The sequence below is a fragment of the Armigeres subalbatus genome, chromosome 2, assembly GCF_024139115.2.
Source record: "Armigeres subalbatus isolate Guangzhou_Male chromosome 2, GZ_Asu_2, whole genome shotgun sequence".
NCBI classification, from domain to species: domain Eukaryota; kingdom Metazoa; phylum Arthropoda; class Insecta; order Diptera; family Culicidae; genus Armigeres; species Armigeres subalbatus.
This window is the reverse complement of record NC_085140.1, coordinates 26,595,124-26,614,261: the sequence shown is the minus strand read 5'-3', so window position 1 is coordinate 26,614,261 and position 19,138 is coordinate 26,595,124. Positions and strand designations below refer to the sequence as shown.

General features: G+C 40.0%; 1 protein-coding gene across 1 annotated transcript; it reads left to right on the top strand.

Annotated features, from left to right (window-relative positions):
* The first annotated feature begins 410 nt into the window (after positions 1–410).
* LOC134214164 (uncharacterized) lies at positions 411–18,919 on the top strand. The gene is made up of 4 exons (XM_062693582.1): positions 411–623; positions 686–1,124; positions 1,190–1,333; positions 18,382–18,919. Exons 1-4 carry the CDS (start codon positions 455–457, stop codon positions 18,755–18,757), a joined length of 1,128 nt encoding a protein of 375 aa, XP_062549566.1. The 5' UTR covers positions 411–454; the 3' UTR covers positions 18,758–18,919.
* Positions 18,920–19,138: the final 219 nt, after the last annotated feature.

The following is a 19,138-nucleotide window of genomic DNA, read 5'->3' as shown; positions in this document are numbered from 1 at the left end:
TGCATAGGACAAATGGTAGATTAAGCAGTTTTACAACAAATCTAGTGGCCGCAATTGAGCGCAATAGGTTGCAAATAATATAATCATCCAAAGCTTCCATTTTCCATTACGTAAATCTTTCGATCGTAGTCGATTTGCGAATGTTCTAAAGAACATACTTTGAGGTCGCTCACCCAGATTTATGCCCGATGTATTCGAACCGCTCAATTCCGCTTTCGTTGCCACAATGACCAGCAAATCGTCATGGTCACCACAATCGGCGTCTACGTTATGTCTGATAATATCTGGTTATCACCCTGAATTAGCACCTCTCCTTCCTCGGGTTTTGTCAACGGTTAGGAGACCAGTCAACATATAAAACGATATACCCAGCGAGAGCTCCCATTCAGTGCTGTGTTTTGTGCTTTTTCCGAAAGAGGTGTGTCAAGGACTGTGTGTAACAGTTATAGTGAAAATGATTCCCACGTGGAAGAGGGTGACGCTGATTCTAATGTTGAGTGCGATGGTGGTGACTGCCGAAGTGGCACAAGAAGAAAATGCTACACTAAATGAAAAGGCTTTAACTGCTGATGTGGAAGAGGGCCGTACTCGAAAACGTTTTTATAAATTCCTAATCAAAGCATGTGAGAAATTATCAAACATTTTCAGAAAAGAACTGTGCTAAACATATTTGTTTCTTTTTTAGTGGCTCCCTTGCTTTCTAACGTTTTGTCCACAATAGTAATGTTTAACACCAAGGTTGTGGTGTTGGCAATTTTTTTAGCTGGAATTTACTTCTTTGGACACAAAATCTGGCCCGGTGGCTTTTGTGGGCACTCGATCGTATCTGATAGCCCACCGCCGTTCTTTGGTGATTATTCCGGTGATATTACCGATTACCACGGATCAGGACCAGACATAATCTCCAGCTATCCCGGACCGGAACCAATTAGTTACTCGTCTCCGTCCTTCTCGTATCCACCAATCGAGAGCATTTCAAACTCGTATCTTCCACCAAGCATATCCTCTTCGTCATCGGGCTCTGCGCCTCCACCCGCTCCGTCGTCCAATGCATACCTTCCACCAAATCGACGAGGAAAGCGTGACGTCGGCGTACCGGATGATGAAGAATTGCTGAACAATGAGTAAGAGTTGAAATTCATTCGTTCTAATCAACACATTAACAGTGGCCATTTCACCCCTCCGATAGAGTTTACTGGACCGATCAGCTCACCGATATGGCATTCCGCTTCCTCGGAGTGACATCCAGAGCATGCCGTAAGCGATTCGTTTGCGAGTTTGATTTCCACGCCCGCAAAAATCCGTTCATTCTGTTCGCCACCCGAGCGATGGGGTAAGTAACTTCAATGCCACAATAAGACTCGAACCTTGCGAACGATTGTTTTTAACGATTAGATCCCCCTGCGTAGCGTAGCTTTTTCGATTCAGAAAGTTAAGTCTTGTGATTTGGCAGTAAACTAGACTGCTTAAAATCGCGATTGTTCTTAAGGCAAAAGGCGATTTTATGTTTTCAACGTATTTAGTACTGCTCATGATTCCATAGTTGACGTAACAACCATTGCACTTTCGCGTGCATTTTGGATGATTGAGCGACAAACAGCGCAAATCTGCAACATTTTAACCCGTAGACACTTAAATGAGGTTTGAAACATGCATTGTATCGATATTACAGCAGTTGAATTACCCAAGTAAACGTCAAGTCAAGTCAAATTCGCTGAAATTTTGAATGGTTATTACGTCAACTATGAGATCATGGGCAGAGTAGCCTAATTCTCAATAAGTTCAAATAGAACTAAAATAAAATTTTCTCCTTTCTTATGTGTTTTGAAAAACTTTTATCAAAACATTAAAAAGAATCACTTTAAGGCTTCCCCAAACCTAAGCGATTTCATCGCCGTGACGGCGACAACTAGTCGCAGCAATTTTATCGTTTGGTCGCTGCAGGCAAAGTTCTATTTACGCTTCCATACCAACGGCGACAGAATCGCAGTCGTCCAGCAATAGATTCGTATCGCGATTGTCGCATCGCGTGTGTTTGGAGGAACCTTTAAACTTTAAACAGAATTCAAACATTTTGAAGTTGTTTATAATTCTAGCTTCAATGAAAATTAGTAGAGACAAGGAGGACAGGGGAACTGGTCTCGTTTTCATCTCACGGTAACATTTTTTTTGTTAACATGCATGCTCAATGCTAAAAAATAGCAAAATTTTTAAAAATCTTTGCTTTGTTTTTGATAAGATGAATGTAGGGGCGAAGAGATAAAAAACAGTTACTCTACATATCCCGGAAATATATCAACAACATCCATATTTCTAATCTAAATGTTTTGAGAAATTACAATCAGGTTTATGATAATTACCAATTGAATTATAAATCATGGCTTCTTGTGAGAATTCTAAAATTTACACATTAATCTCCAAAAGTAAGCTACAGACAACAGCGAAAAGTAATTTTTCAAATTTGCTTCGCTGTAACGTTTCCTGAAAAAATAATTTTCAGATTTTCAAAATTGACTTTGGTACTATTAAAAACGCAACATGAATGCTAAGATAACTATTCTGACCGCATTTTTAGACTCACGGCACAGATTTGATTGAGATGGATAAATCGATTCCTTTAGAAACGTCTACTGGAATCCATGTTTAATCTTAATTTTGTTCACATTGAAGGATTTCAAAACGTGTGTAAAAAAAATCATTAAAATACAATTTTGGATTAGCTGTTGAGGAAAACAAAACAAACAAACGGAAATTGATGTAGAGTGCGGGCAAAGCTGGGTTTCTTTCGCAAGTTTTCGAATTAAAATATTCAAAAAAATCCAAATTGAGTCCTAAGATGAAAAAAATCGATTTTTTAAATTAAAAGTCAATAAAAAAAAAACGCTAATTAAGCTAATTAAGTCAATTAAAAAAAACGCTACTTAAGTTCCCGATCAACCGTCCATACATCGCAAGCTGGGCAAAAAAAAATTTTCTTTTCATCCAAAATTAGACCAGGGAAAGCAATAATCATCTCAGAACCCAGAAAAATTAAATTTGTTATGAAATTTTACCTAATTTGGCAAATCTATGTACCTTTTCAATCAAGAGAAACAATTGAAAAGGGTAAACTTTAAAAAATATATATTACTCCTTAAATAACCTTTATTCGTTTCGAGCAAACATGCAATATCCATGAAAATGTTAATGCAATAATAAGAGTTCCAAAATTGTGTAACAAAAGCACAAAGTAACAGAAAATACTCTTTGTACCTAGTAGAATTAATAGAACAACTGATTGCTTTTTCAATGTTTGTGCAAATTGTGCTTTATATATAAACATAGCGAAAACAAACTCGTAATACTAATACAAAGATAAAGATACAAAGACGATGACTGTTAAAGTACACTAATCGCTGTAATTTGAAAATCATTATTTAGCCTGTTGATAAATTTGTTCCGTAATTCGTCGTTGACAAACTTATAACTAAGAGGAGTTTAATACTCAACTTTCGTAGCATAGTACTGAAATACAGTCAAACTCCAATGAGTCGATATTGTAGGGGCCATCGACTCCTGGAAATTTTGAGAAACCCCTTGGAAAGCTGTTTGAAAGAACCATCACAGTAACCCAGAAAATATGTTGTAATATGGCATAATTTGCTTCCATGAGTCGATATCGAGTCATAGAACATCCACTCATGGAGGTTTGACTGTAATATTAAGCTCGCAGTATGACACCTGAAGACATTCTACTAAAAGAGCCTACTTTTTTAACTCATGACTTTATTTGTATAGAATAGTAATCCTTTCGCAGTGATAAACTTAATATTAAATTTTAAAAAAAGCATTAGAGGAGGACAAAATTCTTACAATTTGTGTTTTTTTCTGAAAATTATTCATTTTTTATTCAAAACACAATGCTCAACTACACTATAAGAAAGACAATAGAATTGCAAATGATAGCTTCATTATCATATCAGTAGTAAGGACTTACGAAACAGTTGCAGTTCAGCTGGTCATCTAAGAACTCATGTTTTTTATGATATTTCCTATGCCCTGTACAAAAGCTAATTTTGCTACAGCTTATGAAAATGCCTTAAAAACCCTTGAAAGTAATTTAACAGAGAAAAAATATCACGGAATTACATTTGTGATACATATCCATTGAACTGTCTTGCTAAATGTCAGTAAAAAGAAAAACTCGAAGAACTATATAGAGCAGTGGTTCTCAACCTGGAGTACATGTACCCCTGGGGGTACCTTCGCTGGCCCTAGTGGGTACCTCGGATAAAAATGCATAATGGCGGACGTACAGGGGTTAGACAAAAAGGTTGAGGTAGGCAAAATTTAATCAAAGTTCAAATCAGCATAACTTCCATCGGACGCGGAAACACTTCAAGTATACTATCCTCATCTCCTCAAAATCTGAGATAGGTCCTTGGCCACCGGAGATGTTCTGGGTTTTCCGAGAGTATGTTACAAATGCATTTTTTTCTTCTGTTTGTCATTTTATTGGACGTTTACTGCCATCTTGTTTTATATTTTCCCAGAAACTAGAACTAATATGCTGACCAATGCTGGCTGCAGATTCAAAATCCTTTACGCAGAGATATGACCATTTTCGTGAAAACGGTACCGGATTGGCCATACACCCTGAATAAATGTCACTTTCGCAGAACATCCGGAACCTGTTACAAATTGGCCAGAGAGTCTAATAGTCCTCAAAATATATCTTTAGTGAAGATCCTATATTCATCGTCTTGGGAAAACATGTATTTTGAAACCCATATATGCATGGTTCCAGATGATGCCAAAACCAGCTCCTCCTGAAAGGCCCTTGGAACCTGCTATAAGGGTGGCAGTGGACACTATCATTTTGGAAATGTTTCTGTAATCATCGTCTCGCAAAGCCATGAAATTAGATACTCATATTTGCATTATTCCGATCTGTTATCATTTCTTCATGTTACCGGGACCTTTTTTACGGAAATGGCCATATCTCTGCGTAGTTTTCATGGATTATCGATCTACAGCCACCATTGGTCGGCATATAAGTTCTAGTCTGGACAAAGCATAAAACATGATGAAAATAAACGTCCAATAAAATAACAAGCAGTGGAAAAATGCATCTTAAACGTACCTTAAGAAACCCCGAAACATCTGCGGTGGCCAAGAACCAATCTCAGGTTTTGCAAAGGGATAGTATACTAGAAGAGTTTCCGCGTCCGATGGTCTAAATTTTATCAAAATCGGATCATTCTACGCAAAGTTGTGCTGACTTGAACTTCGAGAAAATTTTGCCTATCTCAACCTTTTTGTCTAACCCCTGTATTACAATTCTAATCGGAGCTTATTGATAAAGTTTTGATAATTGTGATTTTTTTATTTCAAAATTTTGTCTCCTCAACTAGAACAGAATAGGAAGGGCTGCGGAACAATACATCAAATGGATAAATGTTGAACGAGAAAATTTAAAAAATCTTTTATGTAATCTATCTGATCTAAACAAAATGTTGAATAATATGTTAGAAACATGTTTTTAAACAGAAATTTAGAATCTAAAGGTTTGGGAGCCTCCGTTTGAGAGGCATGTAGGCTTTTTTTTTCAAAAAAGTTTAGTTGCTTCGTTGCATGAGGTTTAGAAGCATCTTTCTACGCTTAACGGAAGTTGTGTTCAAAGCAGCACGAATGCCTCCTTTCAAGATGTTCAGAAGCCTTCTTTCGAAAGGTTCGAAAGCTTCCTTTCAAGAGACCTGTGTCTCCTTGCAAGAGGCCCGGATGCCTCGTTTTAAGAGGCTCGGAAGCCTTCTTTCAAGATGCTTGGAAGCCTCCTTTCAAGAGGCTCGGAAGCCTCCTTTCAAGAGACCCGGAGGCCTCCTTTCAAGAGGCTCGGAAGTCTCCTTTCAAGAGGCACGGAAGCCTCCTTTCAAGAGGCTCGGAAGCCTCCTTTCAAGAGGCTCGGAAGCCTCCTTTCAAGAGGCTCGCAAGCCTCCTTTCAAGAGGCTTGGAAGCCTCCTTTCAAGAGGCTCGGAAACCTCCTTCCAAGAGGTTCAGAAGCACCCTTTAAAGATGCAAAGGAAGCCTTCTTTTAAGTAGCTCCAAAGCCACCGTTCAAGAGGCTCGGAAGCCTCTCTACAAGAGGCTCAGAAGCCTTTCATCAAAAGGTGTGGAAGCATATTTTCGAGAGATTCAGAAGCTTCTTTCAAGAGGCTCAGAAGCCTCCTTTTAAGAGGAGCAGCAGCCTTCTTTCAAAATGCTCGGGAAACTCATTTAATAAGGCTCGAAAGCCTTCTTTCAAGAAGATCTCAATTCTTCTTTAACCTTCTGTCTGTGCTCAAAAAAACTTACGTTGTCTGTGCTCTGGGGTCAAATTGACCCCAAATTGAAATTGCTATAACTTTTTTATTGTTTGGGCGATTTTGGATTTTTGGGGCTGTTTCGAAAGATAATTTAATCATCTTTCAGGTCGTAACTAAAGATTGACTATTGGTGGGCGGGTACATTGCGGGGACGGGAGTTAGTGAACAAGGGTACAAAACAGTGATTTTTCATGATTGTTTTACTTATATCTGAAAATCCTACCCATTTTTAACTGCACCTTTTTTAAAAAAGGTTATGCAGGAAGGCGTGTACTTTGGCATGAGCCGTTGATAAGTTTAAAACTTGGCCGCCAGGTGGCGGTATATTTGAATTCATTATTTTAGACTACTCAAGATATTCCGATATATAGAATTCTCCTCAGTGTAAATATCCTTATCCCACAAATTTAAAATTTGTTAAAATGGCGTCAAACATTAAAAAAGTTATAGCAATTTCAATTTGGGGTCAATTTGTCCCCAGAGCACAGACAACGTAAGTTTTTTGAAAAAAGTACACTGTAGCGCAAATTTTCAAGATTTTTCAAGCGAATTTGCACCTAAGAGACAGATCTCGGCGAGTTTTACCAAACTACCAAAAATTAGGAGAATCGGTTGAAAACTAAAAAAATGGCACCCACTCAAAGTGGCCTGGGGTCATATTGACCCCAGAGCACAGACAAAAGGTTAAAAAGGCTCAGTAGCATCCTCATCCTCAGAAGCAAGAGATTCAGAAGCTTCTTTTAAGAGGCTCGGAAGCCTCCCTTGTAAGGGCTCGGAATTATTCCTTCAAAAGACTTGAAGCCTACTTTCAAGAGGGGGTACCTCAATTAATGCAAAAGTTTGAAGGGGTACCTCTCTAGAAAACGGTTGAGAACCGCTGATATAGAGCAACATTAACAGAGCATTATGGCTCATACTCATTAAAAAAATATTCCATACAAAAAACGGTACGAGAAGAGTGGATATTGAAAATTTTCAATTTTAGCATTACGAAATTTTCGAGTGAACCATAATAACATCACAAGAAAATCGTACACTCATAAGTTCCTCAGTTGCATTTTCCTGATGATTAAGTTGAGGCAAAATAGAATTCCTATTCAAGAACTAAACCAATTTTTTTTATATTGATCGGACAAAATATAAATTAGAATGGGGGGGGTGGCTTAACCCTTCCTAGAAAAAAAAGAGCCCCCTAGGATTGAAAAGTTATTTAGGAGTGATATCAATTTTTTACATATAGCATAATGAATTACTGAAAAAGTTTGAAGACAAAAGTGTTATCTCCCATACCCTATCATAATGAAATGAGTGGAAGGCAAATGAGCTTGTTTTATTATTTGGTCGGGGTGCTGTCAAAACACACCAATCGCCAACAAAAAATCACCTATCTTTCTGCCGAAGCTTTCGTTTAGTGGGTTTAATTGATCGCAAATCGTATCAAATATCCCCCAACCCCATAACTGAGGATATCATACATCAAGTATACGTATGAATTGATATGAAAGGATTCCCGTGTTTCTTGTGCGAACAAAATATTACAAGTCAGTCAAAAAGTCGCTTGGTGCGGTTTGGCTGAACCACGACCATTTATGACGATGAATATGAAAAGGCAATATCTAATTGATATGAAAGCATCAAAGTAAGCTTGACACGAACAACAACAGTCGTGGTACTTCGCCAGCAGTCAAAGACATGTGGTGACGATTGGTTTCAGACGGCTGGCTCGTTGAATTGCTTCGGAACCATTCGACGATTCGCTTCGGAATACATCGACGGTTAGCTTCGGAATCCCTCAACGATTTGCTTCAACATCCCTGGAAGATTGATTCAAAGTCCCTCCCAACGATTTACTTGTGGTTCATCCTATGCCGTCACACACCGTTTTCTTGCACACCACTAAATATGTCCTAAACACCCGTCTCTCGAATACTCCGATGCTAGTCCTTCTCAAGCCTGGTCCAAGTTTCATATCCGTAGAGGACTACCGGTTTTATGCGCGTTTTTCCTGGAATATTCCCGTCGAAATTCCTGGAAGATTTCCGTCGACATCCCGGGAGGATTTGGAATCCCTGGAATATTTCCTTCGGACTCCCTGGAACATTCCTGCGGAATCCGTGGTGGATTGCCTTCAGAATCCCTGGTGATTCCCTTCGGTATGCTTAGAGGATTCCTTAGAGGAACATTTCCGTGGGAATCACAAAAGGATACTCATTGGAATCCTTGGAGGAATGTTACATTTTTTTCATTCGAGATAGATAGAATGTTTATGGAATATGCAAAAATATCCACTTATTACCGGTGGGAACCTAACGGGGCGATCCGTCACATATTGTCCTCTGAGTGTTCGGGACAAAGCCGAGTGCTACTACACTACACGCAATAGCCAACACACTCCGACCCTGAGGGCTATAAGAGAAAAGAGAATAAATATGGATCAGTGTGATTGATCCGCAATTGCCTTAGGTGGCTGGAGTGTATTTATCATATTATAACTAAAATAACTCAATGAGGTGGTAGAATGTTCGAGAATTTTTGATAGGAAGCTCAAAATAAAGCTGCTATAGCCAAACCCCCAACCCCCCCCAGCCCCAACCCAAGGCATCAGGGCTAGTTACGCCAATGTTAGAATGTGCCGAATTAGCGATTTAATCGCCACAACAGGGCTTTTATTTATTAAACAATAAAAAAAAAATGCTGTTCTTGAAAAAAAATGACATTTTTTACTTGATTTTCGGCAAATTAGTCGATGATTTTCAGCAACTTTGACAGAAATCTTGGCAAAAAACATGTTTGAACGCTGAAATAAACTGCGCACACTTGCCCCAGCAGAATTTTTTGTATTAAATCAATATTTACAAAAATTTATTGATTTTGTCAAAAATCGATACCCGAGCAGGAGAATAACTCAATAATCTTCTTCTTCTATTTTCTTCAATGGCTCTATATTCCAACTGGAACTGGGCCTGCTTTTCAACTTAGTATTCTATTAGCGTTTCCTCAAGCTTTTCTATGCCTGCCATTGCATGATTATGTATCTTGTGTGGCAAGTACAATGGATACACTATGTCGATAATGTTTCCAACCTGAAAACATCCTAGACCGGACAGAGAACCGAACTCGCCATCTCCGGATTGGCAATCCTACGCCTTTGCTCGCAAGGCTACTGGAGACCCCAACTCAATAATACCTATACCAAAAGTTAATATGTCAAATACTTCAGGCATAACATACTCAGTTATACGAAATGCATAACATTATTATTCAGTTGATATTAAAATGCATACCTAAGCATGTTATGCCGACAGTATGTTGCATACTAGTTTTTGGTATTATACTTTTTATGCAAGCCAAGTTCATACTTACTTCTGTTATCGAGGACGGCTTTCCTGCTCAGGTACTAGTATTTTAATTATTATTTAAAGAATCAGCAATAGTTTTCAAAACGGCGATTCTTTAAAGTAATTAAATCGTAACAACAATGTATACAATGTATATACAAAAGCTACATCCAAACTGCTAAAAATACAATACAATACTCATAGGGACACGGCAGGTATTTTCGTCCATCGTTGTAGGGACCAAAACGAACGAAAGCAACGTCCATTAGCTAGAACTCCACTATAGCAGAACGTTTTTCCTGAGCTTACGATTTGGTACGGATGAGTTTGGGAAAAAGTGTCTCTTATATTGGTTTTCAAGCCCAAGTCCTGGTGTTAGGTGGGACGCTAAACAGCCCTGACACGATGGCCCTCCGGTGAGACAGGAGGTTTGCGCAGGCCCAATAAGCCGCCTTTAAAAACAACTATTACGAACGACATAGAAGATAATACGACTCGATACAATCGGCAACGACCTAGGCGACGAATAAAGGATCACGATTGGAAGCTTGGAACATGGAACTGCAAGTCGCTAGGCTTCGCCGGTTGCGATAGGATAATCTACGATGAATTACATCCCCGCAACTTCGATGTCGTAGCGCTGCAGGAAATCTGCTGGACAGGACAGAAAGTGTGGAAAAGCGGGCATCGAGCGGCTACCTTCTACCAAAGCTGTGGCACCACCAACGAGCTGGGAACCGGCTTCATAGTGCTGGGAAAGATGCGCCAACGCGTGATTGGGTGGCAGCCAATCAACGCAAGGATGTGCAAGCTGAGGATAAAAGGCCGTTTCTTCAACTATAGCATCATCAACGTGCACTGCCCACACGAAGGGAGATCCGACGACGAGAAAGAAGCGTTCTATGCGCAGCTGGAGCAGACATACGATGGATGCCCACTGCGGGACGTCAAAATCGTCATCGGTGACATGAACGCTCAGGTAGGAAGGAGGAAATGTATAGACCGGTCATCGGACCGGATAGTCTGCATACCGTATCGAACGACAACGGCCAACGATGCATAAACTTTGCAGCCTCCCGCGGAATGGTAGTCCGAAGCACTTTCTTCCCCGTAAGAATATCCACAAGGCCACATGGAAATCACCTAATCAAGTAACGGAAAACCAAATCGACCACGTTCTAATCGACGGTAAATTCTTCTCCGACATCACGAACGTACGCACTTACCGCAGTGCGAATATTGAATCCGACCACTACCTCGTCGCAGTATGTCTGCGCTCAAAACTCTCGACGGTGATCAACACGCGTCGGAGTCGTCCGCCGCGGCTTAACATTGGGCGGCTACAAGACGGTAGACTAGCCCAAGACTACGCGCAGCAGCTGGAAGTGGCACTCCCAACGGAAGAGCAGCTAGGCGCAGCATCTCTTGAAGATGGCTGGAGAGATATTCGATCCGCCATTGAAGCACCGCAACCGCTGCACTAGGCACGGTGGCTCCGGATCAGAGAAACGACTGGTATGACGGCGAATGTGAGCAGTTAGTTGAGGAGAAGAATGCAGCATGGGCGAGATTGCTGCAACACCGCACGAGGGCGAACGAGGCACGATACAAACGGGCGCGGAACAGACAAAACTCGATTTTCCGGAGGAAAAAGCGCCAGCAGGAAGATCGAGACCGTGAAGAGACGGAGGAACTGTACCGCGCTAATAACGCACGAAAGTTCTATGAGAAGTTGAACCGTTCACGTAAGGGCCACGTGCCACAGCCCGATATGTGTAAGGACATAAACGGGAACCTTCTTACGAACGAGCGTGAGGTGATTCAAAGGTGGCAGCAGCACTACGAAGAGCACCTGAATGGCGATATGGCAGACAACGGTGGCGGTATGGTAATGAACCTAGGAGCACGCGCGCAGGACATGCGACTTCCGGCTCCGAATCTCCAGGAAATCCAGGAGGAGATCGGCCGGCTGAAAAACAACAAAGCCCCTGGAGTTGACCAACTACCAGGAGAGCTGTTTAAACACGGTGGTGAAGCACTGGCTAGAGCGCTGCATTGGGTGATTACAAAGGTTTGGGAGGATGAGGTTCTGCCGCAGGAGTGGATGGAAGGTGTCGTGTGTCCCATCTACAAAAAGGGCGATAAGCTGGATTGTAGCAACTACCGCGCAATCACATTGCTGAACGCCGCCTACAAGGTACTCTCCCAAATTTTATGCCCTCGACTAACACCAATTGCAAGAGAGTTCGTGGGGCAGTACCAGGCGGGATTTATGGGTGAACGCTCTACCACAGACCAGGTGTTCGCCATACGTCAGGTATTGCAGAAATGCCGCGAATACAACGTGCCCACACATCATCTATTTATCGACTTCAAAGCCGCATATGATACAATCGATCGGGACCAGCTATGGCAGCTAATGCACGAAAACGGATTTCCGGATAAACTGATACGGTTGATCAAGGCGACGATGGATCGGGTGATGTGCGTAGTTCGAGTTTCAGGGGCATTCTCGAGTCCCTTCGAAACCCGTAGAGGGTTACGGCAAGGTGATGGTCTTTCGTGTCTGCTATTCAACATCGCTTTGGAGGAGTAATACGAAGGGCAGGGATTGACACGAGTGGTACGATTTTCACGAAGTCCGTCCAGTTATTTGGTTTCGCCGACGACATTGATATCATGGCACGTAACTTTGAGAGGATGGAGGAAGCCTACATCAGACTGAAAAGCGAAGCTAAACGGATTGGACTAGTCATCAACACGTCGAAGACGAAGTACATGATAGGAAGAGGCTCAAGAGAGGTCAATCAGAGCCACCCACCACGAGTTTCTATCGGTGGTGACGAAATCGAGGTGGTTGAAGAATTCGTGTACTTGGGCTCACTGGTGACCGCCGATAACGATACCAGCAGAGAAATTCGGAGACGCATAGTGGCTGGAAATCGTACGTACTTTGGACTCCGCAAGACGCTTCGATCGAATAGAGTTCGCCGCCGTACCAAACTGACAATCTACAAAACGCTTATAAGACCGGTAGTTCTCTACGGACACGAGACCTGGACGATGCTCGTGGAGGACCAACGCGCACTGGGAGTTTTCGAAAGGAAAGTGTTGCGTACCATCTATGGTGGGTTGCAGATGGCGGACGGTACGTGGAGGAGGCGAATGAACCACGAGTTGCATCAGCTGTTGGGAGAACCATCCATCGTTCACACCGCGAAAATCGGAAGACTGCGGTGGGCCGGGCACGTAGCCAGAATGTCGGACAGTAATCCGGTGAAAATGGTTCTCGACAACGATCCGACGGGAACAAGAAGGCGAGGTGCACAGCGGGCAAGGTGGATCGATCAGGTGGAGGACGACTTGCGGACCCTCCGCAGACTGCGTGGTTGGCGAAGTGCAGCCATGAACCGAGCTGAATGGAGAAGTCTTTTATGTGCAGCACAGGCCACTCCGGCCTTAGTCTGATGATAAATAAATATTGGTTTTCAAGACTATGACGAAAAGACGAAAATGCCTGCATTAAACCTATCTCTACGAAACAACAACGAACATGTTTATGTTTCATATACGCTCCGGTGGCCCAATGATATGTCGAAAACAACTCTGAAGACGGCCTCTGCTGAAGAAAAGCATTTGTATTTAAAAAAATAAATTGATCCTTCCAGCTGTGGTGATACTTTTCTCGTGCTTTATAGAATGATTGAAAAAAAAAACACTAGATAGGTCAAAACAGCACTTTAGCTAATGCTAAAGGAAAGTCGAGACAGTTTCCAATCCGAAAATTGTCTAGACTGGCACCATAAATCGAACCCAGCCACCCTCAGCATGGTTTTGCTTTGAAGCCGTGCATCTTACCACACGGCTAAGGAGGGCCCCTTTAAGCATTAAAAGCTGCGAAAAAAATGATAAAATAATGGACTAAATCAACCTCCTGAATCGAAATCTGCAAATGGCACTTGAAACTCTGCGTTTCCTCTCATTTTAATATGCAAAAAGCTTAACCCTCTACAACCCAAATTTTTGTTTTCGCTCAAAATCACTATTTTGCTTTCTAAAATCGATCTAAATACGGTTTGGGCAATAAAAAATGTTAATTCTCGATTTCATCAATTTTACACTTTCAGAATTTTGTTTTTCAAGTTTTTCATCGAATCAAATGGTTTCTTGAATCTATTGATCTTTTTTGATTTTGCAACATATTTAGAGTTTGAAAATTCCTATCCAATGCTGACTTATTGCAATTTTTAAATTCTCAGAGTTAATTTTTTATTTTCCGTTTTATATTTTAGAGCGTAACATTCACCACTATAACCTTCTATTGAATGAGGTTGATTGTCGAAAAATACTAAACTACAAATATTTCACTCTTCAAAGGTACACGAGCGAAAACACTGAAGAACAAAGTATTACTCAATTTTCAATATTTTTTTATAAATGTGTAGAACTTTGAAAATTGACTTTAAACCACATTCAAACATGCATTGAAGTTTAAATTATTGATCAACACCAACAACGTTTGAAATCTGATCAATTGAAATTTACAAAAAAAAATAATCAAAATACCCCGTCTAAAGGCGGTCTTAGGCACTAGAGGGTTAATGACAAGCATATGAACAGAATAAGATAAAATATTTATAAATGAACTACCCTAAGCTCCCTTCAATGTAGGTATTGATATCTCATACACTGCCCATGATCGCATATTTGTAACACTCGCATTTTTGTTCATTTTGTAAAAAGCCTGTGAATCGTTCAGAAAGCTCAATTTACTGCATCTAATTCCACAACAGTAAAATAGGCTTTACTATCTTGCTTATCTGTGGTAAGCTGGAATTGGAAATGATTGAGTTTGTGGGGAGGATTGAATAACGATTTACAAAATCAACCAAAATGCAAATGTTACAAATATGCGAACATGGGCAGTACAGTGGATGGACTTCGGTGCTGTACGGATTTCGGTCCCCCACGGTAATATATTTCAAGTCATGCCCCATAAAAACCTCCGAAGTGAAAAATATGCTTGTAGGCTCGCATGAACTTCAAACATGCTTGTACGCTTCAAGCAACTTCAAACTCTAATCTTCTCGCGGTTTTCAGCATAACATTCTGTATTTAATTCTACAAGAACTGAATTAGTACCATAGTTCTTCATCGTAAATTGTATCGTCCAACTGCAAATCACTGTTTTTCGATTTTTCTGCATACATTTTCCCATATAAACTTCCAACGAGTTTAGCACCGTCAAAACGTTGGCCGATTTGGTTGAAATTTGGTCCAGAGCATCAGGACATCAAATAGAACCGAATAAGAGGTCGGCCCATCAAAAAATTTGAAAAAGTGTTTTTTGAGCCACCTTAATGCACATTCATATCCAGACCATCTCAAGCCCCAATATGGAAAGCAATGAGGCTTATGTAATTTGAGCACGAAACACGTATAATATTACTATAATTAAAACATATGTGTGTATGTGTGTGTGTGTGTGTGTGTGTACAAACTAACCCCCACTGTCTGGCAGTGATGTTATGGAGGAAAGCTGTCTGTTAAAACAGTCAGATTTAATCCGGGAGTTAGAAAGTGTTAGCTCTACTGCAGCTCCAGTGACCCATTTCAGAGTGCCTGGTATTTCATGTCCACTCCGAGGTCACTATCACTAACAATAAGCCCCGCCTGATTATGCTACCGTTTATCAAATGGATGAAGGTATCATAATCAAACTTCCGAATTCAAAACATATATAATATAGTTTGAATCCAGCGCGCATTTAGTTGAATTCATTATACATATATTTTTGAATAGATATGCAACGTATTTACGCTTCCTGGATTTAAAATGTATATCAATGATATTCATCGTGGATATATATCTTTGATCCTAGCGCGTATTTAGTAAAATCAGTTTCATGTAATACTATTATGGAACGGACTCACCAGATCCGCAGCTTGAACGATTGGCCATTCCGCCCCGCAAATGCCGTCTATCAGTAATTCCATCGTATACAAGGGTTCCAACCTCTTACAAATCCAACAGAATGCAGTGCACGTGTTTTACTGTTGATACCGCTGCAATTCTATAGAATTCTTGAGAATACATCCTAGAAATTCTTGAAATCGAGTCTTCATTATATCCTGAGCTGTAACTTTCCCGAAAATCTTTTCACATTTAGATTTCTGTAAAAATATTTGGAAAAGAAAATTTTAACACGACACTGCTACGATTAATAACAGTATGTAAATACGATTAATGTCTAAGCATTTGATTTGACAAAAACAGATTTGTAGCATTTATTTGAACTAATAAAACAAACACTGAAATATGAAAATATTTGGAATTCCTTCTGGAGAAATTTTTAATAGTTTTATATTCGAAAATACATAAGAATTATGTAATTCAGATTACATTCGAAAAGATTTTCATGTATATATGGTCTGATGTTCAGGAGAACATAAAAAGTGTAATCAATAAAATCCATTTGAACTTATCGTATTCAAATCATCCTGAGTGCATGAGTTAGGATTATAGGAATTATTATTAAAATTTTATGATCTATGGGAACAGGGGAACCTCAAAAAAAAAATTCATTGCAAATCGGAAAAAAAATAATATGGCAATTATGAAGAATTTTCCATCGATATTGATAAGATCTTCTCGTAACAATTCAGAACAAATATCCGTGGAAATTCAGAAGGGTTGCGCATAGTGTTTCGGAAGAATTTCCCGTGAAAGTGCGGATGAATAATGAAAATTTGGACGAAATTTTAAAAATATCCTCTTACAAATAATTTAAGCTACCTTAGCTAAATTTTTAGCTGAAGAAGACTTTTTTTTATGAACAATCGATACACTTGCTGACAACAGTTTTCCCGATTAGTATAACGAAACACTGCTGGTTACATGTCAATTCCATATTGGCGTAGAGTCTCGGCAGAACACCCATTGTGTTCCAAGCCATCGTAAAATAAAAATATTGTTGTATGGAAAATGTAAAATGAATTAAAGGAAATTATCATCTGAGCCGAGGAAAAAGTCGAAAAACATCTTCACTGCTGGTTATAAAATGAGTCAGAACCATCCCATTCTATTCCATCAGTCGATTGCAGCCCTCCAGATACAAACCCTGATCTCAACAATAACGCCATCTGCAGTGCTTTGCAAGTACGAGACATTGAAGGCGACCTCGTCGCTAAGGCCAAAGCACGCATATACAAAGACGCAATCATATTTTGAAAACAAATCAGATGATATGAACTCATCTTATGACCAGGACTATTTAGAAGAAGCTCTGCCTTTCGAATCTTTGAATCACTGTAAACCAAATAGTTGACCAGGACTCAAAACTTTTGATTACAATTGCATCTGAACTGTATACTACCATCCCTACAAAAGTATGTGCAAAAAGTACAAATAAAATTATACTTAAGGATTTGAGCGAAAGTCCGAACACTTGAACAAACACAACGGAAAGCCTCAGAAGATACATCAACTGCAACTGCACGAGTCTTGATTCCAATCTTGAGAATACTTGTTGAATTGGCTTCATATCTACAGGTCCACACGCAAGCTTGGGAGGCATTTTTTCATCGGAAAGCTGGCAATGATTCCGAAAATCTTCTTCCAGGATAGTGCTTGTGAAATTTCTTATTGCTTGATTAGGTTTGCATACGCAAAAGACAAATTTCCCCAGAGCATTTTCTTCGTATGAAAAACTATCATAAATCACACTAAACGAAAAATTAAAAGAGAAGAGAAACATCTTTGACAGAAAAAATGCGTCCACTTTCGATCACAGCCAACTTCGCTTCTTCTACTTTAATTAAAACATATGATGACCAAAATTCGTCCCAATATCATCGCAAGGAGAGAGACAATCTGGGGATTTTTTTTACTCATCAAAAACAGGTTTCAAAAAAATGAAAAAATGAAAGAAACAAAATATATTTTGCTATTAGCAGTAATTCGTAAAGCTCATCAGAATCTCAAAATCCTTAAGATGTCCTAATAAGCCAGATCTGAATTGCGAGGTTTTCTTACTTAACCGTAAATTATTTAGAATACTAAAAAATAAATAGGGGAAATGACGGCTTTAGCAGGTTTTGTTCTATTATTGTCAGGGGGGTTTTTGTTGACCAAATTTCATGAAATTTGGCCACAATATTCTTTGATATGCAAAGATTATTAATTTTATCATTATTCTTAATTTCGGTTCAAATTATTATAGATCCATCGCAGATCAGAGTTATAGCACACACAACTTGTTATTTGTGGTTTGTCACCTCAAAATGTTTACGGCGATAAAATATCTCTTTGTTGTAAGAATCATTTCGCCTTACGCCTATAGAGCGATAGGTACATGATTTTTAGCGATTCACACGTGAATAATATATTGTCCAACAGTACGCTCTAAATTTCAGTCACGTGTTATTTGACATGCATTTTGCCTAAACTTGCCGATTCAAAGCTATGGCCTATCAAACAATGTTATAGGATCATGTCCACTAGAAGTATGTCAGAAGAAGTATGTCACTAGAAGTACATGAATTAAAATTTATCTTCTGAAAAAGTTCGCGGAAAACTTGTTAAATGAATGCGAATGACATTTTGCAATATTGATCCCCAGTATAACAATTCCAAAGACAATTCACCTAATCACGTACTATCAAACTATGTTTCTTCCATGCGCCTTCCCCCTCTTGTTTCAGACGCGACGTTTTCCACAACTATCGAGAGGAAAACGATGAACATCCCAAGAGCTATCAGGACTGCGGTCGTATCTACGCACAATGCGGTGTCCCGAAGGTAACTTCTTCCAACAATGTACACCGTCGACGTCGCCCGCTGCCCACAACAACCACCGCCGCTCCTACTACTGCGGAACTTCCGAACGAGGACGATGAGCTGTCGAACGACATCGATAGTGAAATTGAGCACAGTGCCGAAACCGGGAGTGAAACTGCGGAAGACAACACCGAGCGCAGCTTCGACACGGGACCGCAGAACGACTGGCAGCCAATGAGGATGGATCCGTTGAAGAGGTTGTTCATTCCTCTGCTCTCGCCGGGCCGGCAGACGAATTAAGTCTAAGCGTGCGTGCGAAGTGTGAACGGTGCGACAGTCAATGAGATTAACAGTGCGTGTATATATTGAATGGATGTCTATTTAAATTAGATTAATAAGGTCTATTTATTGAAAACCGACTTGTGTGTACTTCCTCGTTATTGTTAGGAAAGGTCATCTCAAACCGGAATAAAAATGAATGTGCGAAATGGATATGTTTTTATTACTCGTCAGCCAGTCGGGATGGGAGTTCGTTTAATTGTTTTATTTCTATGGTGCAATCTTTGGTCGTGCTTTGCTTATCGAGTTTTGTGTAAGAATCATAGTTTTGCACAATTAGATGTGCTGAATCCGAACTTTGACCTTGCATTTAAGATTTGTAAGTATTTGAGACAGAATTTG

Excerpts from the sequence above, each read along its gene's own strand:
- LOC134214164 (XM_062693582.1), top strand. The coding sequence starts at position 455 with ATGATTCCCACGTGGAAGAGGGTGACGCTGATTCTAATGTTGAGTGCG. Across the intron at positions 624-685 it reads TAAATTCCTAATCAAAGCAT|TGGCTCCCTTGCTTTCTAAC; the intron begins GTGAGAAATTAT and ends TTTCTTTTTTAG. Across the intron at positions 1,334-18,381 it reads TTCGCCACCCGAGCGATGGG|ACGCGACGTTTTCCACAACT; the intron begins GTAAGTAACTTC and ends CTCTTGTTTCAG.